Raw genomic sequence first — 27,953 nt, 5'->3', positions numbered from 1 at the left:
ATGAAAAATGCCTCATTTAATGTTTACATCACTCCTGGAACATACATGTGTTCTTTAAGACCTACTATTATATTATTCTAAAACTCTTTGTAAGCAGTTTAAATCTTTTTGCTATTTAAGCCAAAATGAAGAGAAAGATTGACCAAATAGAAAAACTGAATAATAATTCAGTCACCTCTTGGGAGAAAACAAGTTAATCTCTCTGGAACCTATATAGTTGCAGAATCAGTGGATCATTACACAACTCTACTTCACGTTGGATGTGTAGATTTTCAAAATCCATGAGCATAAAAGAAAACATTTTTAAACTCTTGCACAAAACTGATATAAAGTAAAAATGATCAAGTATATAAAGTTAAGATCAATATTTTAACTTGTTTTTTTAATTAAAATATTAGCATATCTAAAATGATTTTGCTTTCTAAAGTTCATTGATTATTTTGAAGTTTGGGAAAGGACTCGGAGGCTGCTTAACATTTCTATTTTTTTCATGAAGTGATTATTTATCAACCTTAAAATCTGTCAGTAAATATAAATAAGTATAAAACAGGCAGATTTTCCCTACTAGCAACCTTGATTCAATCTGTATCACTTGATGTATCACTATATTGATCTAGGATAACCCAATTCTTTCTTGGAAAAGTTTCCCACCATACAAGTACATTTCATTAAAAAATATCTAGGAACCACAGGATGTACTATGTCTCTTAAGAGTTTTTTGTTGTTCATGATAGAATTCTAGACTTATAAAGACTATTTGATTTGTTTATTGATTCAATTCAGTTTAGTTCTATTGTCATTCAGTGAGTATCTACTATATCATTAGGTGAGTATCAGCCTATACTGTAGGCTCACATCAACCTCCAGGGTAGTGTCAGCTTTCAGAGCATTTTGTGTGCACTTCCAAAAAGAATTCAGGTAGCAACTCAGATTAATCAATTCCCAGACTTCATTCCCGTGTTAAAATGAAACTTTCCAGATCCCTTAGGGTAGGAGATATAATTTTGTTTGTTCTAATTTTTTTAATTTAAATAACTTGGGACACCTGAGTGGCACAGTCGGTTAAGTGTCCGGATCTTGGTTTCAGCTTAGGTCATGATCTCAGGGTTGTGACCTCAGGGTCCTGAGATCGCTCCCCGCATCGACCTCTGCTCAGTGCAGAGTCTGCTTCAGATTCTTTCTCCCTCTTTCTCTGCCCCTGCCCTCCACTTGCTTTCTCTCTCTCAAATAAATAATCTTCTAAAAAAATCTTAAATAACTTTCATTGCAGCAGACAGTTCATTAGAGTCCCCAAAACTTACTATCTTACCACAGATTTGCTTCACCCGTTTACATTAGTTACATAGTCTAACCCTTGCAAGAATTTGAGTTTTATCCCTCAAAGAGTCTAATCACCCTATTTTATAATGAGGAAACTAATGCTCAGGGAGATTAAATGACTTGACCAGCGTTACCCAGCTAGTTAGTAGCACTGAGCCAAACTCAAAATCCAAGTATACTAGCCCTTTGTACAAGACATTGTATTCATTTCACTACTTTTTCTTTCTCTTTGTTAGGACCTAACATTTGCCTGAAATAAGGAGCCTCTGTATTTTTGTTGTTGTTTTAAAAACTGTATCATGTCACTTAACAATTTTTATTCATATCTCAAGTTTCAAAATATCATTAACAGATTAAACACTTTACTACATACTGTTTTGGTGTTTGCACTACTCCCCCGCCTTTCCACTACCTTTTAGCTATTTAGAGAGCTAATAATGGGAGAAGGGAATTATAAAATTACAAAAGAGAAAAGAATGGTTTAGAGGGGTGAATAAAATCAGGGGGAGAAGGGGTTATCAGAGGGAATAACTGTAGAGGAATAACAAAGTAGAAGGAAAAAGTGAAATAGTGCTTACTGAAGACCAAACATAGTAAGAGTTGAAAAATAAAGACAGCAATGTATCAATCATTGTTCTTTTCAGGGATGTGTTCATTCTGGAAGATTTTTCCTTAGGCTCATGTAGCCAGCATCAAACAATATTGTGAGTTAGACAAAACTTGTCTTGGACTTCTCTGTATTTTCTTCCATTCAGCCTTTTAAAAATAAAAACACAGTGTTTTTTCTTTTTTTCTCTGGTCCATCCCAGCCTGAAAACTGGCTCTCATTTGACACCTCAGTTTAAACCTTACTCTCTCCCAAAGTACTTATATTTGAAGTCCTTTTAATTGGTGTGTATAAGAACCTCTCTGAAAGGGATTATTTTAACAGTGAGTAGAGAGGGGAATTATTTGAAGATCAAGGAACCCTTCCTAGAGTATCTCTAATTTCAAAACCGACTCTGCCTTTATGTAAGGTACACTTTGTTCGTATCCAGCCTATTTCTTAAGTTCTCAGCATACTCTTTTCCCCTTCTCAAAGCCCTAGGTTAAAGTTTTAGTGGATGAGAAAAGTGTGAGAGAATGTGAGAATATAATGATGATCACCAAGCAAATAGTACATTCTTGCAAAGTTAACTAAGGGAAGCATCAAGATACTGATTCCATAGAAGCAATCTAAGTCCCGGCTTATATTCAATTATCTATGTGATGTAAGACAAAGTTAATTTCTCATCAATTACTACCAATTCAGAAGGGAAGTGGACCTCGACCAATTCAATGTTTATGAAAAATATCTCATTTCTCTTCATAATTGAAAGAAGCATGAGTGAAATAATCAGAATTTCCATAAATTAGTAAACTGAGGTCATTAGAAAGTTGACTGCTATAATCAAGATCAATTTCACAATATACGTAAATAAACCATTATGCTGTACGCCTTAAACTTATACAGTAATATATGTCTATTGTTTCTCAATAAAACTGGGCGGGGGGAAGATCATAAAGATTGGTAGAAAAATTAAAACTTACCCAAACTTCTAGATTCTGGAGCTAGACTTCCTGGTTTCAAATTTGTGTTCTGTCAATTGCCTCAATCCACCTCTGCGGAATAGGAATAATAATAATACCTACCTCATAGGGTTGCTGTGAGGAGCAAGTTAATATTTTAAAGTGTTTGGAACTGGTCTTGGAACTCTGTAAGTGCTTACTAAATACAATACTATAACTGTTATTTCTTTTCTGTCTCTGACGGCAACTAATTAGGTCTACAAAATGGCCTCATAAATCTGATGTATAATTCAAATTAACATTGAACTTACATCTGTAGGTCCTGTTAACTCATTGCCTTGACTGTGGTGCAAATGAAAAGGTTACTTTACTTTGTTGCATGGGTACAGGCTTCAACATTCCAAATGTGCATCTTCTTTGAAAGGAAACTGATAGAGGAGTGTGCATGAGGCATCATTTCTCAATTATGCTATAAAATGATAGAATGGTTTTGACTTCAAAGTCTATGACAATTTTTTTCACAGCTTTATTGAGATATAATGTATATACTATACAATTCATCCTGTCACCAGTAAGCAACATTAGCGTTCACTGATTGGCTCTTATATCTCAGGCAATAAACACATATTGTTTCATTTAATCTTCATAAAAATCCTTTAAGGTAGATACTAGTATCCCTAATTTTATGAATAAACTAAAAGTTAAGTACTTTGCAGCTAGAGGTTGAGGTGAGGATTTAACTGTTGTTCGTATGGCTCCAATACTCTTCCCATATCATGCTGCCTCTCCTTGGAAAATTACTTTGTTGTCTTTCAGAGGTTGGCCGGGGCGGGGGAGGAATGTGCCCTTTGATGGTACTCATGGTTAGAGAAACTAATTTTTTTAACCTGTCATAAGAGAAGCCAAATAATACAAGAAATAGCAGTAACTGGAAGCTGCTTTCAGACTCTCAAATCAAGGATGACGTGATAGTGCAAAATAGTTTTATTATGAAGAAAATAAGCAACTATGATGCTGATACACACACATCATAATGCCAGTATACACTACTTTAATTTGGAAGGGCTCAGTACTTCTTTCTAGCATAATTGCATCCATCTTTATTGCATTCCCACCAAATGAGTTAGACATTAAACATGGGGAAACGAGAGATCATGCAGGAATTCTTATCCAGTTTTTAGACTTTTCACATAATTTATATTATCCTAAAGTCAAATTTCTGGACCTCCTCATGCTTGGAAATATTTAAGCAGTTTTGCCACAATTCATTTGAAACAAATATTTAGGTGGTTCTTTTTTTTTTTTTTTTCTTTAGGTGGTTCTTATGTTAGGTAGCATGATGCTAACCACCAGCTGTACGGATTCAAAAAAGAAGAAGCAGCAGCAATAACAAAGATGAATCCAGTGCAGCCCAGTTAATATTTAGGGTCAGGTTTTCAAAAGGAGAGGTAATCAGTATGCTCTAGTGGACAGATAGCACGCGGGGTTTGGAACTTGGGTTATAAACTTACCTCTCCACCTACTGTGTGACCTTAGCATTTGATTTTTGAGACTCGATTTCCCCATTTGTAACATAATTGGCTACAATAAAAGCTGGTATTACTAAATAATTTTAGGTATACACACATGGGAAGATGTGTTTTAAGAAAATGTTACTCTATAACATCGAGGATAAAGGTTTCCTCGCACGTTTCCTTCCTTTTTAGTACCTGGCATTCATTATTTGGTACATACTTCACACCGTGTTCACCGAGGCACTGGAACGTGTTTTTCACTGCAGTTTAGCGTCTGGGTGTGCCTGGGGAGGCGTCACAAAGAGCCTATAAAAGGTTTCCACCTACAGCAGGAGTAGGAGGGCAGGAAGGAGCCCAAGAAGGGCACTGAGGCCAAGCGTTCGGTTTCGGATTGTTCTTTGTTTGGGCCAAAATTCACCGAGTTTAGGTTCTGCGACGAGCAAGGAAAAGACTAGTGTCTCAGAGCTGTTAAAATTTTCTGCCATATCTTAGCCGTCCCCACGCCCCCCGCCCCACCCCACCCTCAAGCGTGAGTGAATGCGCAAATAAGGGTTTTCAGGCGCCTGTGAGAAAGAGGGAGGGGAAGGCAGAAGTCGAGGATGGACGGGGCGGTGGCACCGCTCTTGAGAGAGAGGACCGAGGGCCCCCACAAGGAAGAGTTAAAACCTGGCTGTCCCGAGCCAGAGGAGTCCAAGGCGAGATGCTGGACGCGCGGGGGCCGATTGGGGGCAGCAGACCACGGCAGCGTACTCGGTCCGCCCCCGGGACCAACTCTTGTCCCGAGGCGGCCCCCCCCCCCCAACGTCTCTTTTGGTTTCGACCTGCCGACTGGGAGGGGCCGCGGGACGCCATTCCCACAATGCTCTGGGGCGTGCCGCCGCCGTCGCTGCCGCCTCCGCTACCGCTAGTGGAAGAAGATGGCGGAAGGCGGAGCGGCGGATCTGGACATCCAGCGGTCTGACATCGCGACGCTGCTTAAAACCTCGCTCCGGAAAGGGGACACCTGGTGAGAGAAAGGGGTTGAGGTGGCCGCGGTTGCGGGAGGATGATGGAGAACTGGGCGGGAACTGCGGGCTGGTGTCTTTCGCTAGTGACAGGTGCGGGCAGGTCCGGCGGCGGCCACACTGGGCAGCAGGATTTTGGCTCCTTGCGAAATGTTGGGGCAAAGATTGGACCCGAGATGAGGGCCAGGGTTCGTGGCTTGTCGGGGCGTGCTGAGAGGCTTCAGAGGAGCGGCGACGGCGACTCATACAGTTCTTTTCGTCCTCCTTCCTTCCGTAGTGCCGCTCCCACCTCAGGCCTTCCCGAATGATAGGTTATAGTCGTTCGGCGTGAGTCTCTCAATTTTTGACAGGTCCAGGTCCCGCGGCTTATCAAGATCTTACCCTCTTTCCTTCTCCAGTCATTTCCTTTCCCGGCATTGTCGGCATTCAAGTTCCTTGTTATTCTGATTCTTGTATTCTTCCGGGAGGCAGGCTGCAGGATGTTTGCGGTTCGTACTACACAGGTGGCATGTGTCAGGGCGCCACTTAAGAGAAAGAAACCCTAGTTTCCAGTTCCTTGTCAGAAGGAGGGAGAGGAGTACGGAACCTTAGGCTAATGAGAAATACCACGTGGTCTTGTGCTTTAGTGGAGGCTTGATAGAAACCGGCAGCATTTCTCTTAGAAGCGCAGCCCTTCCCTCCTGTTTGAGGGATAACGTAGGCCTGCAAAAAGTAGATAAGTCCACTTGAGGCTTAAGTCACTTGCTAATATTCAGACTTATAAAATACCAAAGGATATACTTAAAACACTGAAGGAAGTATGTGTAGTTTTTAATAATTGTCGGCCATAGTAAGTGGTACTCAGAATAACTTAAATATGTGAATATGTAACATAAAGAGCTGTTTATTAGGAAAGACAGTGTGCTTCTTTACTATAATAACAATTATTTTCATGTCCCATTGTGACCATAACAGTGGTATATAATTTACAGAGTGTTTTTTCCACGTACTCCTCTGACTTGGTGGAAGGAACATAAGATTTAGACCTAGTTAGATCACCGTTTCACCACTTAACCTGCAATATGACTTTGAGGAGAGTTAATTTAAGTCATTGTACCCCGATGTCTTCATCTATGAAATGGAAAATAATAATTTCATTGTAGGGGTTTTATCTTGGTTCAGTGGAACATTCTGAAATATTATCTGTTTATGAGATAACATAAAATTTTAGTTACTTTATTGTCACCGCCATTTACTTCTGATAAAATGCTGTAGTATTAGGACATTTTCAAGTAAGCTAGTAGATGGCAGTCTTGGGACTTGAATTTAAGTATTTTGATCTAAGTCTTGGTACTTTTTTCCTACTTTGTTAGGCTACATAGATTCTGTGTTTATATGATAAAAATCCCTAAGGATGTAAGCATACACTTGTTGCATTACAACAGAAAATATGATCTTTAGATGATTTAATAATCATTATTGTTCATGTAAGTGTGAGATGTTTATTCCTGTGCGGGAATTGGATACTTCCTAGGACACATGTTTACCTTGGTCTGTGGATTATTAAAGTTAAATTAATCCTTGCTTCCTATGTTTTGTTAAAGAACACTTAAAGATTCTTAATTCACCTAGCCTATCACCACCTCATAAAAAGATAGATGTGGATTTCCGTAAAATAGAAATCTGTAAGTTTAAATATGGCTATTATTCAGATGGATATTCTTTTTTAATGTATGTTTTTGGTATTCTGAGTAATAATTGGTGGTGTTGACACTATGGGATGATAGGAACAGTTTGTGTATTGGGGGCATTAAACTTTGACATTTTTCAAATAAAAGTATTTTTGCTTTTTCACAAAGTTACTGTAAATCATTTTAAAGATCTGTTTTAAAGAATACAGGAAGTCCATAAATTTGAGTCTTCTCAGTGCTTTCATTTTAAAGAAAAGGAAACTGAAGCCCACATATTTAGATAACAGCAGAATGTGGAAATTTTTTTTTTTTAAGATGTATTTATTTGAGAAGGGGTGGGGAGGGGCAGTGGGGGAGAGTCCTTTTTTAAGCAGGTTCCCCACTGAGTGGGGAGCCTGACGCGGGGCTCAATCTCACGACCCTGAAAGACCCTGAGATCACGACCTGAGCTGAAACCAAGAGTCAGATGCTTAACCAACTGTGCCACCCAGGTGCCCTAGAATGTGAAAATTTTTGTCCTTGCTTGATTACCCCTCTTAGTTAAAGGAAAAAAATGCAGGAGCAGGATGGTACTGTGGATTTGCAAAAACCAATTTGGTTTATATGTAAGCCAGTTAATTTGCAATTAGGTGAAATCTGTCAAAAAAGGAAATAGTTTAGAGCAAAAGTTTGATTCAGAGTTCTAGGGAGAATAATTTGAGAAGTACACATTTCATTATGTATGCATGATTACAGAACTGGTAAAGATTTAATAATTGTTACTTGGGCTCATGTTTTTGGGACTCATTAAAACTTGTTTTTAACTTGTGAAAAAGTTATTTCTCTTTTTAATGTCTTTTTAAAAGATGTTTGGATTAGTCGTTTATGGTTATTTGGGCAAATCCAGTCCGCTATTTTATAGCTGAAATGGGCCATATGCAGATGGGACATTATCTTGGTATATGTGTGTAACCATCTTGAAAAAGACTGATGACTATTGAGAAAAAAATGGAAGGTTTAGTATAAGTTTATTCTTGAAAGCTTAATACTCATATTTGATGTTATGGTCAAGTGCCTTAAAATGAATAAACTAATGAAAATGAAACTATTTTCATTAAGTAGTTTGTAAGGACTTTTTGGATAAGGATTGTTTGATAGTTCTCTGGTAGATAACTAACACTTAGGCAATATTTGATTCTGCTTGAAAACTAGTTTCTGTTTATTTGTAAATAATGAATGATTTTTATCTGCCGACTGAGTTTCTAGAGATGAAAGTAAGTACACAAGTCTGAGATGAGGAAGAACAAACTTTATGATATGCTTAATACTAGATTTTATAGTAACAAGTCAAAATTGATGCAGGAGAGTTATACCTCTTAAAAAGGTGAGATATGAAAGTGACACTGATCTGCATTAGAAGGAGTATAAAGTAGTCTCATAATGCTGTTTCTTAAACTGTATTTTAGCTCAAAGGAGGTATTCAGAAAACCATGAACAAGATTAAGATTGTTTGAATTTAGTAACTATAGAAATAAAGATAAAGGAACTAGAACTTGTTTAACTTAGATTGAATGAAAGATAAATTGATCTTCAGATACTTGGTGGTTTCTCTTGATGAGACAAAAGGAAAAATTATTTTAAGTACATTACATGTTAAGTATATTAGGGATAGAGGAACCTATTTAAGGGGGATGGGTAATTAAATAAATGAGTTACAAAGACAAGTTGTGGGTTAAGGAATACTCTCTTTGGAGATATAAGTAAACAGATAACTACAAATCATCAAAATCAGTGCTTTATTTCCCCGTTTTTATTAAATGTTACTCTTCTACCAGTCATTTTCACTAATTTTTTATGTATGATGTTTTAAATTTTTATGTATGTTCAATGGTATTGCATAGCTAACTTTACAAATTAAATTTTGTGTGTCATTATTGCATAAACCCTAATAACTCTAGTAGATTTAAGGTACTTCAGAGAGTAACTTTAATTTGTATTTAGAGTCATTTCAAATATGTATGGTATTTTTGTTTCAATAAATAGGCAAGGAATAGTCCATCAGATCATTGAGGTTTTCGGATTAGAAGACATTGATTCAGTTTTAGGGCTTTGCTTCGATTCCTACTCTTTTACTTAGAAATCTTTTGAGGCTTTATTTTATATGGTCTCTTATGTTTCTGTAACTTTGATTAACACTAACAGAAAAATAACCTTAAAATGACAAATCAGCTCATAATGTAAAGGGACACTATTAATGTAAACTCCAAATTGTTTAGTATATACTTGTTCAAGAAATTTTTACATTATTATTACTATAAGTATTAATTTTAGTTGTGCCAAAGTGTTAACCACTAAATTAGGGTATATATCACATCATTTGCAGGAAATGAGACTAGAAAGCAAAACGGGTTTTTTTCGTGTTGGTAAATTGGTGAAAATAAGGACAGAAATAGTGACATTATTAAGGTGTATTTTTTACATTTTAGTTGCTTAAAATGTAGAAAGGCAATTTTTCCTAATTTAAGCCTTATTATAAGTTTTTAAATCACTTCTAAGTTGTTAGTGAATCCAAAATTAATGTACCTTATTTCCAGGAAGATCCAGAGCTTTTTAGTCTGTGATTTCATTTATCTCTTTCGTGACATTCAGGCTTTATTTTTTTTTTTTCTAAATCATACCATTTTCCCATTAGCACACGTAAGGTACTAAATAAATGTTCTTTTTACAGAATAGTTTTGTGACAAACATTAATCTTGCTCACACATACGTATAAGAAAAACTTAGTTTGTCAGGCCATGATGTGTAGTATTATATTTGAAAACACCATGTGCTAGGTACCATTTTAAGTACTTACATATGTTAACTTATTTACTCATCACTACAATTCTGGGGCACTAGAATGTGAATGTGCTGTAATTCACATTTGACAGAATAGGAATCCTAGGCTCAAGTGTTCACACCGTGATATGGGATTTGAACCCAAGTAATTGGGGCTTTAATTCAGGCCCCAAAATCACTTATTTTGAAGATGCATTTTATTTATTTTTTTTTTCAAAATTTTATTTATTTATTTGACAGAGAGAGACACAGCGAGAGAGGGAACACAAGCAGGGAGAGTGAGAGAGGGAGAAGCAGGCTTCCCATGAAGCAGGGAGCCCGATGCGGGGCTGGATCCCAGGACCCTGGGATCATGACCTGAGATGAAGGCAGACTCTTTAACGACTGAGCCACCCAGGCGCCCCTGAAGATGCATTTTAAAATGTAGTTCCACTTCAAAAGGAAAAAAAATGAACATTTTTTTTCTTTTTAAGTGGAATCTATTTTATATTTAGTAGCAGAATTCTACATTTTATTGCAAACTTGTGTTTTATGACTGATCAGTTTAGATATGATGGAGTATATAGAAAATCTTAACATCTTGCTTCTGGAAAGCTGTTCCAAATGCTTTATACTTATGCAGCTTTTAAAATAAGTGCTCTTATTTACCTCATTTTACAAATGTTTGATGAGTTCAGAGCTAGTTTAAATACCTGGTTTATAATGATTTAAAATACTAGATATTATCAATATCTTCTTAGTATTAGAAATGTTTTGGGGGCACCTGGGTGCCTCAATAGGTTAAGCATCCGACTTTTGATTTCAGCTCAGGTCTTGATCTCAGGGTGGTGAGATGGAGCTCTGAGTCAGGGTCCACACTCAGCGCAGAGTCTGCTTGTCCCTCTCCCTCCCCCTACTTGTTCTCTTTCTCTCTCCATCAAATACATAAATAAAATCTTTTTAAAAAATGTTTTCATGCTGTCACTACTCAAATATAATGCAAACAGTATTTCATTAAATTATTATTCCTTCTTAGTTCTTCCTATATAGAATTATTCAGCAGTTACTAAAACAGTTTTTTCTTCCTTGCCTCATTTTGGTTCGTGCCTTTTATTTTCATTTCCTCAGTTTTCACTGTAATTCATACTCTCTGTCTTATATTTTTTCTCTTAAGTCATTTCTCCATACTCTTTTTCCATCTGTTCTTTAAACAAGGGAATGTAGTTCCTTTCAGTTTTATCATCCAGTTTATACAGAAGTAACTACTAAAGAAACCTAGAGGGGCGCCTGGGTGGCTCAGTGGGTTAAGCGTCTGACTTCGGCTCAGGTCATGATCTCAGGGTCCTGGAATCGGGGAGTCTGCTTTTCCCTCTGCCTCTGCCGCTCCTCTTGCTTGTGCTCTCTCTCTCTCTCTCTGTCTCAAATAAATAAAATCTTAAAAAATAGATAAATTAAAAAAAAAAAAAGAAACGTAGAATAAGACTGTTAGTAAGTGATCTCACTTTTGGATACAGATTAAAATGACATATCTGAAGGAATAATTAAGAACTGCTCCTCAAAAAGAAGTAAAAAAGGCCAGATTGTAATATGAGGCAGAAAACCTCTGTAGAATTAACCTGTATTTGGTTATACCTACAACACTTTTACTGCTTCCATCAGTAGGATTTTACATGGTTTCCTTATAGATCTTCCCCACAAAAGGAGGGTAATGACTACTTTTTCTTCTCCATGAGGAGGAGAGCTAGCTGTCTCTTCTCTCCTTTTAGCTTTGAGAAGACCCAGATGTTATGTGGTAATTCCTTACTGTTAAGAAAAATCGTGTAACAGTAGTAGCCGTAGAAAGGACTTCCTTTGTGAAAGAAGTCAGAGGCTCTCAGAGGCAAGTCTAAGAGTGGCTTTGAGGCCAGGCTGTTCTAAGTTTTAGAGAGCCAGTTAAATCAAAACCTGGAGCACTAGAGACAAAATTAATTACTTGAGTGAAAAGATCAAGTTCCTTGAGTAAAATTTTACACAAAAAAATTAAGAATAAGGGTGAAATGATCTGATCATGGTAAAAGAGAGCTGATAATTTGGGTTGCTTTATATTGTTTAACAGCATGTTTTAACAAATTTATATTCACAAATTTGAATGGATTTCAAGCTGTAGAAACTTAATTCTCTGGAGAGGTATAGTTAAGTAGTTACATGTACCATATAGTTATGGTGATGGTTAAAAAATTACTACATGTTAAGAGCTTTACACATATATGAAATAAGTGATAGTATTCTCATTTTACAGATACAAAAACTGAGGTATAGAGTTATATGTACATAGTCACATGCTTGGGTCAGTGATAGAGCAGAGATTCTAACCTAGACAGTCAACTTGAAAGCCTGCGTTTTAAACTATATTGCTTGCCTGTGAGTGATAGAGCCATACCCATATTATGGAAGCAACTTTTTGAGAGATGAATACTTTGAAGTTTTAAAATCAGGCAGTGATCGCTTTGGCATATTAAAGATAGCATTTTCATCTGTTATCATTTGAGGAGCCTATAGGATTTTCTGAGGCTTTCTCCTTGGTTTAGCATTCTAGTCTTAGCAGTCTTATTTCTAATTAATGTAGCTCTGCTTTGATACTGATGGTTGGTTCCCATTTCTTGAAAATTATTTACTCATTTCTGCCTCATAGGGCATTATACATCATTCATATTATTTCAAATACAGTTTACTAATTCCTGACCTTCACTTACTTCAAAACGTAGCTCAACACCAATCTCTGGGGGTGGCTGGATGGCTCAGTTGGTTAAGTGTCTGCCTTCGGCTCAGGTCATGATCCCAGGGTCCTGGGATCAAGCCCTACATTGGGCTCCTTGGTCAGTGGGGAGTCTGCTTCTCCCTCTCCCACTGCCCTGTTCTCTCTCTTTCTCTCTCTCTCTCATTCTTGTGTGCACGCACTCTCTCTAATAAATAAAATATTAAAAAAAAAACCAATCTCTGTAAAATCATCCTATTAATCTCATCCAGATATATGTCCTTCCACTCTTAAAAAAAAAAATAACAGCTTTATTGTGATGTAATTCACATATTGTACAATTTTCCACTTAAAATACACAGTTTACTGGGTTTTGGTATACTCACAGAATTGTGCAACCATTACTTCAATCAACATTGGAATATTTTTTATCACCCCCCCCCAAAATCCTCCATACCTATTAGCCGTCCCCTGCTTCCCCCAATTTCTCTTCAGATCCCCCTGCTCTAGGCAGTTAATCTACTTTTAGTTCTATAGATTTGGCAATTTTGGATATTTCATATAAATGGAATCATATATGTGATTTTTGTGTCTGGCTTCTTTCATGAAGTATTAGTACTTCATTTCTTTTTATTACTGAATAATATTCCATTGTATAGATAATATACCACATTGAGTTCATCCCTTCATCAGTTGATGGACATTTGGGTTCACATTTTTGGCCCTTATGAATAATCTTGCTATGAACAATTCATGTGCAAGTTTTTGTGTAGACATAACTTTTTGTTATATGTACATACATACTTTTGTTTGTGTAGACATAACTGATTTGTCTTGAGTATATACCGAGGAGTGGAATTCCTGGGTGTTTAATTTTTTAAGGAACTGATAGGCTTTTTTCAAAGGTGGGTGCAGCATTTTACATTGCCATCAACAGTGTATGAGGGTTCCAGTTTTTCCACATCCTTGACTGTGCTTGTTAATGTCTTTTTTTGATTACAACCATCTTAGCATATGTAAAGCGGTATCTCATTGTAGTTTTGACTTGCATTTTCCTAATGGCTAATGATGTTGCACATCTTTTCATATGTGCATATTGGCTGTTTGTATACCTTCTTTGGCAAAATGTTTACCTAGATCCTTTGCCCATTTTTAAATTAGATTATTTGTCTTTGTATTATTGAGTTTTAAGAGTTTATGTATTCTAGACACAAATCCCTTTTCAGAGAGATGATTTGCAAAATTTTCTCCCTTTCTATGGCTTTTCTTTTCATTTTCACAATCTTACTTGGCCTCCTTCCTGAGTTCCTTTTTTGTCTTAGTTTAGATGTAAAAAGAGGTCATAAAAATTAGTTCCTGCTAACTGATGAATTTAATGTGCAAAGTAGAAAATAGGTTGGAAATGCTTGAAATTTAAAATGAAGATATAAAGAGATTAATCAAGCCAAAACACATGTTTTTCTGAAATTGTGTGCTACATTGGATTAGGCTGAAATACTTGTGTATTTTCTTAGTTGTAGAAGAATGTTTTATATCTACTTTGCAGAGAAAAAGGTAGGATTTTAAGAAATAAATGATGTTATATATATGTCATATTAGGAAATTAAGCAGGAATTGCCTATCTAAAAGTTGTAAGTATAAATGTACTAATCAAAAAAGAAAAGAAAGAACTATGCATTCATTAGCTCTATGATTTCTTAAATGCAGCTGCTGAGATATCCCCATTCTCCATACTGCTTTTAAACTCCTTTATGTCTAGGGCTGTTTCTCAATCATTTATTGGCCTGTATATATCTTTCCTTCAATTTGCTTTTGGTGTGTATAAAAATAGTATAAACTTTTAGAACTCTCCTATCTTTACCCCACCACCACCAAAAAAAGAAAAAGAAGAAGAAGAAAAGGAAAAAAAGAAAATTTGGCCTTTTTAGTTGTTATAGTAGCTTTTCAACATTTGAGGACTGTCTTAAAATTGACTCAAATTTGTGTGGGGTCCTAAAATTGACCTATCTTCTCTGGAGCCATTGAAAACTATTCTGTCCTGACCACAATATAAATTGTCTTTCTTGATGCCTTCAGAATATTTAGCACCATATAATTTAGACCTTTTTTTTTTTTTAAGATTTTATTTATTTATTTGACAGAGAGATAGAGAGCACAAGTAGGCAGAGAGGCAGGCAGAGGGAAAGGGAGAAGCAGGCTCCCCGCAGAGCAGGAAGCCTGATGCGAGACTCAGTCCCAGGACCCCGGGGTCATGACCTGAGCCGAAGGCAGCAGCTCAACGGACTGAGCCACCCAGGAGCCCCTAATTTAGACCTTTTTGAAGTACTTGTAGCTTTATGTGAGTTTTTATTTACTAAACATTTGATTTGTGTTTGATCCTCCCAGTAATCCTTTGAGGTATTCCCAGTGGTCTTCATGAAATGTAAATCAAATCTTATCTCTTCCCTGCTAAAAATCTTAAGAGTGGCTTTCCATTACACTTAGGATAAAATCCTTACCATTACCTTAAAGACATTGTATAGTCTCGGTCCAGTCTACCTCTTTAGCCTTATGTAGCATTTCTTATCCCCTTGTCATAAACTCCAACATCATTTAGTCAGTTCCTCCAAGATAACAAACTCCCAAAGTTCTGGTCCTTGCACATGCTGTTCCTTCAGTCTAGATAGCGTTTTTCTTCTTCTTCCTGAGACAACTCGTATTCATATGCTAAAATGTTAGGTTTTCAAAGAGGCTTTCCTTTATTCCTAATAGGGACCCCTTTATATGCTTTCATAATTTCCTGTTTCCCTTCACAGCACTCACCACAATATTTTACTACATATGTTAACTACTTAATATCTCTCTCCTCCACTGGATTCTGAATTCCATGAACATAGGGACCTTGGCTATTTTGCTAGCCATCTATTCATATGGAATAGTATATACATAGTAGATCTTAAGTATTTATTGAGTTAATGAATCAATTACCATTTCTAAGATGAACAGGCTAAAGGTTTTAGCACTAACTTCTCTAAAAACCTCACAGCAAGTAACGTTAGAAAGAGGATGTTGGAAAAAAAGAAGAAAAGAAAGTGGATTTTGGCCTAGTACTTTTTTTTTTTTAGTATAGTTGACAATTCTATACATTATGCTTTGGTTACCGCAAGTGTGTAAGTACTATCTGTCACCATACAACACTGTTGCAATATCATTGACCATATTCCCTATGCTGTACCTTTTATTCCCATGATTTATTTATTCTATAACTGGAAGCCTGTATCTCGCACTTCCCTTCACCCATTTTGCCCATCCCACCACCACTAGATGTTTTCAATAGTATGTCATTAAATGAGAGAATTAATCTTAGTGCTTCCGTCTGGCAACCATCAGTGTATTCTCTGAATTTATAGATTTGATTTTGCTTTTTGTTTATTCATTTGTTTTTTAGATTCCATGTATAAGTAGAATCATACAGTATTTGTCTTTCTTAATTTGACTTATTTCACTTAACATAAGTAGCCTAGTACTTTTTCTGTAGTAAATTTAGTATATCTAGTAAATTTAGTATATTTACTCCAGTCTGATTTCAGGAGGTAAGAAAATTTGTAAGCAAAATTAATCATGAAAACAAATTGAAATTAAGTGTGAAAAAAAAATTCATCCACAGTTTAGTTTACCACCATTCTAGAAAACTTCCTAAAAGAAAGATGGTGTTCACTTTTTGTGTACTCTTAATTGACGTGAAAATAAGACTCTCATATGGGTGTAGTGGCAAAGATCTAACATTTACCAAAGATGTTTATGTTCCACTTTGAAAATACTTATTTTCTTCATAAGTAAAATGGATAATAGTTACTAAAACATGCCTTTTGAATAAGTATTTCAGTTCTTAATTATAGCTTGGTAATAACATTTTGATATTCTTCTGTTTCACTTTTTGCAGAGAATCCTTACTGTTTCATAAAGAGGGGGATAGTATATGATTTTAGTAAGAATCTGTTACATCTTTAAGTCTTTGTTAAGTAAATGGGATTTATAGTAAAGTTTAACATAGTAAAAAAAAAAGAAGCATTGAATTTAGAGTTGGAAAACCAGAGTGTTTTGAAAACGGGCCCTGCATTACTCACTTAATAGAGTTGTGTTTCATTGATAAGTCACATATTCTGAGTTTTGGTTTCCCCAACAACTGAATAAAAAAAGGAAGGAAAAAAAAAGAGGTTACTGTAACTATAAACTAACATGAAAACACTTTATACAAATCTTTTTATAAAGCATTTATATTTTGTTATTAAAATTAAAATTCTGATTTAAATAGTAACATGTTCATATTTATGTCTTTAAAATGTCTGTGGCAGCAGAATGTAGGGCAAATTGGAAGCAGTAAACTTAAAGAGGAGAGATAAGTTGGGCAGCCATTGCAATAATCTATGCCACTAAAAAATAATAGGGAAGGGAGGTACAGAACTAAGGTACTTTTTTGAAGGTACTTGGTTACTAGATGTTATGGGGTGAGGGAAGGAGGAATACAGGATAATATTTTGCTTTCTGGCTTGGGAAATTAAATTATTTATGATATTTATTAAAGGACCCCTAGAGAAGGAGTAAATATAAAGGTGTGAAAATGATTAATGAGGTTGGAATGTATGAAAAATCCAAGTTGACATGGACCAGTAGGAATTGGAAGTATTTAAAGATGTGAAGACTGGCCCTGGGATGCAGATTTTGGAATCATTGGTATGAATTAAAATATCGGGGGCGCCTGGGTGGCTCAGTAGGTTGAGCGTCTGCCTTCGGCTCAGGTCATGATCCCAGTGTCCTGGGGTTGAGCCCCACATCTGGCTCCCTGCTCCGCGGGAAGCCTGCTTCTCCCTCTCCCACTCCCCCTGCTTGTGTTCCCTCTCTTGCTGTGTCTCTCTCTGTCAAAAAAATAAATAAAATCTTAAAAATATATATATCATTGGAGAGTATGAAGAGAGAAGAAATTAGCAACTCTGTGAAGAGAAGGTTGCAAAAAAAAAAAAAAAAAAAAGAATAAGAAGAGTATCCCTACACTCTCTTCCAAAAAAAAAAAGGGTAGAATCACATAGTTTAAAAAGAATTGATGAGGTACATAAAATTATGAATCCTTTGGATTTGTGATAAATTTTTGAGGGTTCTTTGGGGTAGGAAGGCCTCTTGTACTAGGTTGAAGAGTAAGTGAGGGTTGAAGAGTAGAAACTTAAGCTTGGCTGTAAGAACAAGTCAGAGAAATGGGAGTAGATAGAGAAGGAAATGAGTGTGAGAGTTGGGAGGTGATATGGGGGAAAAGGGTGAAAGAATTGGCCCTGTTTACATGCTGAGTGGGGAAAAAAAAAAAAAGACACACCAGGAGAAACAAGAGTAGGGGCTGTTAATGGGGTAAGCCTCTAAGGAGGCAGAAGGAAATTAAATCCAAAGCATAGGAACAAAAATAATTAGCCTTGGATGTAAGGAGGGTTACATCCTTCACTAATTTATGAAGGAATCAGGTAAGATTAAGGTGGGGAGCAGGAGGGTTGGACAGAAAGTAGGGGCTTCTAACTTCCTCAAAAAGTAGGGCAGCAAGGTTGTCTATTCAGCCTAATGGGTGAGAGATTGGCAAAAGTTTTGAAATTACTGGAAATGGAGAAGGCTATCTGGAGATATGCTGGAGGATTGTGGGTCATCTCTGAAGGATTTGAGAGATTGAAGACCATAAACCTTTATCTCCATGAGATTTTCTTTACTAATTTTTGAACCCAGATAATATTAACATTAGGATAAAAATTTTTCATATTGGTGTACTAGTGTGTGAGAATCATGGTTAATGCAAGTGTGAGGCACTCATAAATTCCTTGTAACCCACTGAAACAGAGGGAAATTGTAGTAATTAAGCTACAGCCAGAGGCCGCGATCATAAATAAAGTAATCTTGATCATATTTTGGTACATGTACTTCATGGCTTTTTATATGGGAACACAGACACATGGCTCAGTATTATTCAGAAATATTTCACCTTTGGTCTCATCTATAAGGCATAGATTCCTTTGTGCAAGAAACTTAAATTGTTGCATTTGTCACAAAGCAATTAATTACTCTTCTGTACTTTGGGCTCTCTGGATATTTGTGGATTAGTATTTAGATGAATTTTAGATGGTTGCAAATCTATAATGTAAATACTTCATACTAAGACTTAAATCAGCTTAAGATCAGTATATGTGTCAATTGTAGGATTTTTTGTTTTGCTTATATTATCTTCCCTGATATCAAGGGTTATAATCTGTACTTTCTGGTTTTTATGTGCTTTTTTTTTTCTTTTGAGATGTCACACAATCATTTCTGCTTTTCTGGTTTACTTACTGGTTGCTCTAGTTACCAAAAAGAAATAATTTCTTGAGAATGAATATATTATTATATATCAGAAACATAATTTGATAAATTTAGAAATAATCAAATCATGCTTTTTCCAAAGAAAATTCTCTAAAGCTTATGTAAATTTTTTATTAAAATTTAATGCTAATTCATGTTTGGAAGAGATAAGACAAAAAATAAATAGAGATAACATAAACCTACAAATTTCTTTCAAAAATACATAGTAAAACAAACTGCATTTTGTACATTTTGCTATACATATTTTTATCCCAATTAAAAAAAAAAACCTAAGGGGGCGCCTGAGTGGCTCAGTCAGTTAAGCGCCGGACTCTTGGTTTCGGCTCAGGTTATGATCTCAGGGTCCTGGGATTGAGCCTCACATTGACCTTCACACAGTGTAGAGTCTACTTGTCCCTCTCCTTCCCCCTCTGTGCGCCTCCCCCGAATAAATAAAATCTTAAAAAAAAAAACCTAAGTTGTATTTATAATTACTTATTTTTATGCTTGAAATGTCTTTTCATTTGTTGACTGTCACTTAACTTTATCAGTTTTGACCTCAACATTCAATCTATACATTTGACTCCACTTCATTTTTGTCCGTGTATATATAAACTATTATCCTATATTAAGTAGAAAATATTAATCATATTTAATGTAATATTTCAGGAAGAGAGAAGAGTATAAAGAAAAGTATAACAAAATATTTATGCACACATATCTTAGTTTAAAAAAAGTAAAATATTACAAAAACAGTTGAATGTCCCTGTGTATGTTTCCCTAATCCCATTACTTTCCCTCCGTTGCCAGAGGGAGCCACCATCCTGAAACAGATTTTTATTATAATTTTAAATTATTTATATGTTATTTTATTTAGTTTTATAATTAAATTATTGAATTATTTTATGTATATATTTTAATATATATGCATGGATTGCAAATAGTATATACTGTTTGTGGCATGTTTTTAAATTTTCTGTAGTTAAACTGTGCATCTGTTATCTTTATATATTTATGTTATATTACATGTGTCCTTTTGCAATTTTTTTTTGTTCAACATTGTAGTTTTGAGATTTATCCTTAACGCATGTAGTTGTATTTTTCATTATAATTTTTGTGTAGTATTTTTGGGTATGAATAATGGATATTAGGTTTTTTTCCACCTTTTCATTGTTACAAATTATGCTGCACAATATATTCTTATAGTTGTAATTTTGTAAATATATACGAGAGTTTCTGTAGGGTAAAACTTAGCAATGGCAATACATGATTGTATGGCATGTACATCTTTATTCTTAAAAGATTATGTTGCCAAACTACCATCCCGAGTGAAGGTTCTAGTTTATTCCCCCTTTGGCAGTATACAAGTTCCTATTACTATACATCTTTTCTACAACTTGATATTGTTGACACATGTGCACATGCTTATGTTCACCAGTTTCATGAGATGATATGGTATGGTGTTTGTATTTTTCCCATTGCTAATGGGATTTAGCATCTTCTCATATGTATAGAGGCCATTCTGATTTTTTCTTCTGTGAATTGCTTTTTTTCCCTATTAAATTTTTTTTTTTAATTTATTAACTTAAAGGAGTTCTTCATATATTCTAATCCTTTGTCAGTTATCTGGAGTATATGTATCTACTCTAGTCTGTATTTTCTCTCTTTACTTGGTGGTGTCTTTGTTGAATGGTAGCCTTTCGTTTTAACCTTGGCAAGTTTATCAGTCTTTATCTTTAAGGTTTTTGCTTTTTGTCTTAACTCTTGTATATTCTAAGGTAATGAGGATTTTCTCCTTGTATATTCTAAGGTAATGAGGATTTTCTCATATCTTTTTAAAAAAATTGTACTTTTACTTTCACATTTACATTTTTAATCCAACTATAACTTATTTTTGTACAGTTCTGCTGTAACATAGCATGTGTTCCTAAAAACCACCATGTTATATGCAAAATCATGCAATAAAAAACACAGGGCATATGGGAAAAATGGGGTTGGGACACAGCACTCAAAAAAACTTTGTCAGAGAAACATTAAAAACATAATAAAAATGGTAGCACAGTTTTACATATGTTAAATGGTTAAGAAATACATAACTACCACAATAAATATGACATTTTATTTTGAAAAGGATAAAGTTAACTTGTAGAAAGAAGTACGATTTAAAGGGTTGCAGCTTGAATTATTGCAAAGTGGTGGAAGGAAAGTTTTCTTAAATCTGCCAAGAAGTTGTAACAGCAGATGTGGGGAGTGTGACTCATAACACACTTGAAGATGTTTGAATTGTTGGGGGTGCCTGAGTGGCTCAGTCAGTTGACTCTTGATTTTGGCTCCGGTCATGATCTCAGGGTCGTGAAATTGAGCCCCACATTGGCTCTGTGCTGGCGTAGAGCCTGCTTAAGATTCTCTCTCTCCCTCTTCCTCTGCATTCCCCCTCTTAAAAATTAAAACGTTTGAAGTGTGTGTGTTTTGTGCATTCCTATATGGTTCAGTACAGCTGAGTAGTTTTCTACATTCACCTTGTGTTTGTTTCAGTTAGGACTACAGTAAAGCAAGCTAGGCACTTAGGGGGCAGAATTTAAGGAGGCGCTTCCTGTTAGGGTTCCTAGGCATCTCGTTTGCCTCACCTTAGTCCTGGCCCTGCTTGTGGATTCAAGTAGTGCTTGAGCATGTACTGAAATTTGTGTTATTGTTCCCTAATATACCAATCATGTTTAACATATTCAAGTTTTCAAAACAAGCATTAGAGTAGAACTGACTGCATATGTGAGGTAAAGCTCTATTTTTTTTCCCATATACTTAGCTAGATCATTTCCCACTAATTCATAATGATGCTTTTGGTGTATATCATAGTTCCCCATATACATGAATCCAATTCTTGTTTCTTTGTGCTGTTTTCATTGGTCTTTTTTGCTTCTTCCTGTGCCAGTATCACATTTTTTAATCACAGGTCTCGCACTAACTTTGTAACCTTGGTCAAGTTATTCCTGAGTGCCTATGATTATAATAGTACCTACATTATTGGGTAGTTAAAGGAATAAATGAACCAATATATTAAAGTGCTTAGAAATATGCACCTAGCCCAAGAGTAAAGCTCACATGTTAGTTATTTTGTTATTAAAAGTAATTTCTTTAAGTTAATAAGCAGTCTTGATATCTTGTAGCCTGATTTTGCCATCTTATTTCTCCTTTTCCATACTGTTTGAAAGGAAGTGGGAAAGGCTTATGGGAGGATTCCCTGAGAAAGTGACATGTAGGCTGTCTGAAAGATTATAGGAATTAAATAGATGTTGGGAGCAATAGGAGTATAGTCTAGGCAGATGGAGCCATAAGGCCAAAAATGGAGTGTCTAGTAACTGAAAGAAGGTTATTGTAGTTACATCTCAGTAAAGAAAAATGGTACCAGTTGAGACGAGACAGGCAGGAGTAGATAGATCATGCAAAACCAGGTAGGCGATGTTAAGGATTTTAGACTTCATCTTACGATCATAGTTATAACTGTTTATAAAGATTGTTATTTCATGCCTTTTATTCTTTCTTAGAGGTCTAAGAATAAAAGTCATGAAATATCAGTCTTTACAAATAGTTATAGCTATTTTAAAAAAAACAAAAACAAAAAACCTTGAGAGCTATAAAATTGGCCCTATCTGGATCCTAATAGCATACCAAGGATTAAGAGTGCTGTTGAGAATGTGTAAGTCGGGTCTTTGTTCACTTACTTGTGATCTTTGAGAACTATTGATTCTGTTGTAGGCTTTTACCAGTTCAAATTGAAGATTCTTACGTTTTGGCAGATTCACAGATTAGGGGTAGAGTTTTTACAACAAATCTATGTAAATGTCTTAAAATAAACTTTTTTTATTTAGTTCACTTCATTTAATATCGTTGTCTTTATTGAGTACACGTAAGAAGTCTACATATTATTTCTGTAATAGATGTTTCTGTTTTTTCCTATATTTCCCCTCATGGTTCATTACCACAAAATTCTACAAATAAGATATAGGTGGCCTGTAATAGAAATATGATGGTCTTTTCAGTTGAAAGCAGATAAATATCCATCAAGTACAAGAGTCTCCTCTCATAATAGTATCATTATACACGAAGTAGTCACTTCAAGATCTAGGAAAGAGAGTTGAACTAGAAATATTATAGCAACAGATGAATACTACCCAGTGCAAACCTCTACCATACAGTAGAGGATTTATTAAATACTTTGGGAGATAAAACCCCATCTTTTAGAAATATATTTTAAATAAATATAAATAGAATTTTGATAGTATTTCCAAAATAGTTTTAATGTCAGTTTTATAAATCACATTGTTATTTATAGTGTTACTGTTAATCAATAAATTCAACACAATTCCAATCAAAATCTTAATCGTATTTTTTGTGGGACTTGATAAACTGACTCTAAAATTCACATGGAAGAACAAATGGCCAAGAACAGTTAAGGCAATTTGCAACAACACCAAGCTGGGGGAACTTGCCCTAAAAAAGAAATCAAGGTTAAAGTAATAAAGATAATATCAAATTGGCATAATGATAAAAACAAAAATAGATGGAACAGAGGAAAGGCCACATAGTATGACATTAATTTGCAAAGAAAGCAAATGAAATGTCTGAATATTTTGTTTAAATCGCAGGAGGGAGTCTAAAAAATTTTTAGTGGATGATAAATACTTAAGTATAATTTTCTTTATTTAATATGTAAAGTTATTGCTGATTTAATCTCTTTATTTTAAAAATAGGGTTTTCCTAAGACTTAGTCTCTGAACTTTTTTTCTTCATAAGTCTCAAATTCTACAATTTGGGGGCTGAATTTCAGTTACATAATCCTGACAGTAGGTTTGGAGTACTAGTGTATAGATAATTCTGCAGTACCCACTTTAAGGATATTAAACTGCTGATGAATATTCTCTAGGAATTGTGGGATTTTGTTAGATTGGTGCCTTTGCTTCAAACAAATAACTGTATAACTGTAGGATTTCATTCCTATACTTAGTGCTGTGTGTAGTAAGCACAGATATATTAGAATGGTCTCCAAAAACACTTGATTACCTATGTTAGTACACATGTGGGCTTTTAAACATCTTGTTAACCTTTACTTTTGATTTTGTTTGTGATTGAACCTGGTTAAGTATGGGAAAATATTCCTGGAAAAGAATTTAAAATAATTACGAGTCCATGGCAAAGCAGTATTTCATAGTGGGTATAATATAGTCAGAATAAATTTGTAAAGTTTTTTAAGTTTATGAGCTTTCTTTACTAGAGCACCATTATTTTACTTTTTCTGTCACTGGTCATCTGATGAGAAGCCAGTTCGTAGGTACTTGAAAATAAGATGAATATAGTTTCAGTAATGCTTACAGTGCTTGGTGTACCACACTTTTGAAACCAATCAAAAAAAAATCTATCCTGCCTGCCCCAGCAGATTTTATGAGAAATAGGTGGAGGCAGTATTGTTGTTATTAATTTTTGTTGGTAAAGAAGCTAACTAAAGTTTTTAAAAATTTATTATTACAATTATTATAATTGGTCTTGCAAACCTTTAATAATCCACTTTCCTTATCCCCAGAAAGAGAGAGTAAAATATATAAAATAAACCTACTGTCTTTGTAAGTTTTTTTGCAAAAGAACCATTTTGGTATTTCTTTATATTTTGCCATGTTGTACTTTAAAATTTTGTTTTGATTCATATAATTCCCATTTGAATTTTTGTTCAGTTGTCAAATATTTTATGGAATAGCTATTGCATTTTCTAAGAGGTACTGTTAAGGATTTTTTTTTTTAATGTGTATGTCAATACTTGTCTTCATTAGTACGTATTTATAGAACAATAGAAATAACACTGTATAAGTGAAATTTTTTTTTCTAGATTGTAAGTCACATTACAGTTATTCTCAATAATCCTTTGAAGTAGGCATGTACTATAATATAAAATGAAATATCAAAAATAGATAGCTTCTCTGCTATTCCTATCGTTACAGGTATTTTCCTTTACTGATTTCTTTTCTTTTTTTAGGTACCTAGTCGATAGTCGCTGGTTCAAACAGTGGAAAAAATATGTTGGCTTTGACAGTTGGGACAAATACCAGATGGGAGATCAAAATGTATATCCTGGACCCATTGATAACTCTGGACTTCTCAAAGGTCATTATTTCCTTTCTTCAGTCAGGTTGTAAATGTGTTCATTTGAATATATTATAGTCAATTATGTAATAGGGAAAATGTTAATGTAAATAAATTAGAAAATTTTCTTTGTATTATAGATTTGACCTAATGAACTCAGATTATTCTGTCATAATTAGTTATTACTCTGTATCATGACAAATTTTTTCATTTATCATGTAAGAAAGGTTTATTATTGTTTAACCCTTTAAGTGAAGAATGTCAGAAAGCACTATCTTATTATTTGGGGGAAATGCTGTATTGTTACTGTTTTTCCTAATGGACACATGACTTTCTTTTTAAGTTGCGGAGCATTGATATATGTTTACATTCTTGGAATTTTGCAGCAGTCTTCTACAACCCTCACTACTTACCAGTCTTCTATACCTCTCATTACACTTGAAGAGAATAAAACATAAGTACCAGAACTTCCATTTCTGGCCAAGATGGAGTAAGAGGGACTAGATTTACTCTTCCACCTGAGCATACTAAAACCTTGACAGAATATATAAAATAACTGTTCTCAAAACATTGGATATCAGGCAACAAAGAATAGTGATCCTTGAGAGATAGGAAACGAGGTAAGCTGTATGATTGCCTCAGCTTACTGCATTGATAGAATGTTCAAGACAAGGCACAGAAGAGGAAACCCATTGTAGAGCCTGGCAATCTCCCTCAGTGAGGAAAGAGTTTGGAATCCAGGTAGACCCCGCCACCAGAGTTTTCAGGGCAGAGTACAGATAGGAATGACCAGCAAAAAGAGACAGAGGAGACAGAGAGACACCTAGAGATATACAGAGGGTCTCTCTCAAGTCTTCAGGTGAGTGTTGATCAAGCTCATGTATGTGAGGGGGCTGCCCAAGGCCAGGGGAAGAACCACCCAAAAGAATTAGAGGGAACAGTCATTGGGGCTAATTTAGGACCAAGAATAACGTGTTCATAGCAGTTAGAGTGGAAAACCTTATAATTCATGGAGTATACTACTGAGAACAGTTTTGCCACTGTAATTGGGCAAAATTAATCCTTCTATCCTTCTAATCTGAAAGTGTCAAACTTTACATCTTAGAACAAAATGCAAAAATACTTTGAGGGATACAAAAATATCCAGCATCCAATCAACAAGATAAAATTTGTAATGTCTCAGATCCAACCAAATATTACCTGGCATGCAAAGAAGCAGAAGAATATGACACATAATGAGGAGAAATGTCAGTGTTTAAAAAAAATGTTTAAGTAGAAAAAATGAACAAATGAAACAAATACAAAAGAGCAAGATGGTAGATTTAGATTATTCTTTATGAATAATCACATTAAATGTAATAACCCCAATTAGAGGTAGATATTGGATAAAAAATAAGACATAACTATGGGGATGCCTGGGTGGCTCAGTTGGTTAAGCGTCTGCCTTCAGCTCAGGTCATGATCCCAGGGTCCTGGGATCGAGTTCTGCACTGGGCTCCTTGCTCAGCAGGGAGCCTGCTTCTCCTTCTGCCTGCCGCTCCTTCTGCTTGTGCATGCTCCCTCTCTCTCTCTTGCTGGCAAATAAATAAAATCTTAAATAAAAAGACATAACTATGCACTGTCTACAAGAAAGCCCCCCTTTTAATATAAAGATACAAATGGATTAAAAGAAATTGAAAAAGGTATGCCATGTTATGGTAAGCAGAATTCTAAGACTGACTCCCAGTGACTGTCTTTCTTTATAATCATCTCCCCCTTTGAATATGGGTAGAGCCTGTGAATAGGATGAGATATCATTCCCATGATTATTTATGTTGTATGGCAAAGGGAGATTATTCCAGTGGTTTTAATCTAATCACAAATGCCCTTTAAAAGCAGACTGTTTTCTAGCTGGTGGCAGAAGTCAGAGATTTAAAGCATGAGAAGTACTTAGTGCATCGCTGCTGGTCTGACAATGGAAGAGGCCTTGTGACAAGGAAGGTAGGCATCCTCTAGGAACAGAAAGAGACATGGCCCACAGCCAGCAAGGAAACAGACCATCTCAGACCTGGCACCATGAAAAACTGAATTCTGCCAACAATCTGAATGGACTAGGAAGCAGATTCTTCCCCAGAGTCTTTAGATAGGAGATCATCCCATCTGACATCTTGATTTCTGCTTATGAGCCCTAAGTAGAGGATCCAGTTGAGCCCACCTGAACTTGTAACCCATAAAATTGTGAGATTGTAAATAAGTATTGTTTTCAGGGTGCCTGGGTGGTACAGTTGGCTAAGCGTTTGACTCGAGGTTTCGGCTCAGGTTGTGATCTCAGGGTTGTGAGATCAAGCCCCGTGTTGGGTTCCTACACTCAGCGCAGAGTCTGCTTAAGACACTCTCTCCCTCTCATCTGCCACCCACAACTCTCTAAATAAATAAATAAATAAATAAATAAATCTCTTTTTTTAAGGTATTGTTAGCCCCTGCATTAGTTTGTTATGCAGCAAATAGAAAAGTAATACATGTGCTAATACTAATCAAAAAAAAGCTGCAGTGGCTCTATTATATAATTATATAATATATGAGTATATAAATAAAATGAGAGTCTCAAATCAGTGATGTTGGTTTTTAAGAAACTAAGAAAGAACAAATTAAACCTAAAGTAAACAGAAGAAAGGAAAGAAGAAAGAAGAAAAATAAGTTCAGAACAGAAATTAGAGAAGAGAAAAATAGAGAAAATCAATGAACCCAAAAGCTGGCTCTACTCAAAATGAATATAATATGATGTGTTGGTTATAAAAAAGAAAATATAAACTGGTTCTTTGTGAAAACAATAAAATTGATCCATGTCTAGTTTGGTCACAAGAAAAAGAGGAAAGACACAATTACCAGTATCAGGAACATGAGAGACATAATA

The 27,953-nt window shown here is 35.3% G+C and overlaps 1 protein-coding gene across 4 annotated transcripts in view; it reads left to right on the top strand.

Moving 5' to 3' along the window:
• The first annotated feature begins 5,232 nt into the window (after nt 1–5,232).
• USP15 (ubiquitin specific peptidase 15) overlaps nt 5,233–27,953 on the top strand; it is a 128,779-nt gene continuing 106,058 nt past the window's right edge. For 3 of the 4 annotated variants that reach the window (XR_004301357.1, XM_032421131.1, XM_032421135.1), the window contains exons 1-2: nt 5,233–5,388; nt 24,954–25,081. Coding sequence is in view for 3 of the 4 variants with exons in the window: in XM_032421131.1 (XP_032277022.1) it covers nt 5,300–5,388; nt 24,954–25,081 (217 nt within the window). In the remaining variant the exon portion in view is untranslated. The remainder of the gene's footprint in view (nt 5,389–24,953; nt 25,082–27,953) is intronic. The other variant, XM_032421132.1, reaches the window with a different exon arrangement.

This window comes from Phoca vitulina, unplaced genomic scaffold (genome assembly GCF_004348235.1).
Source record: "Phoca vitulina isolate PV1807 unplaced genomic scaffold, GSC_HSeal_1.0 scaffold23, whole genome shotgun sequence".
Lineage (NCBI taxonomy): Eukaryota > Metazoa > Chordata > Mammalia > Carnivora > Phocidae > Phoca > Phoca vitulina.
This window is presented reverse-complemented; position numbering and strand designations above follow the sequence as displayed.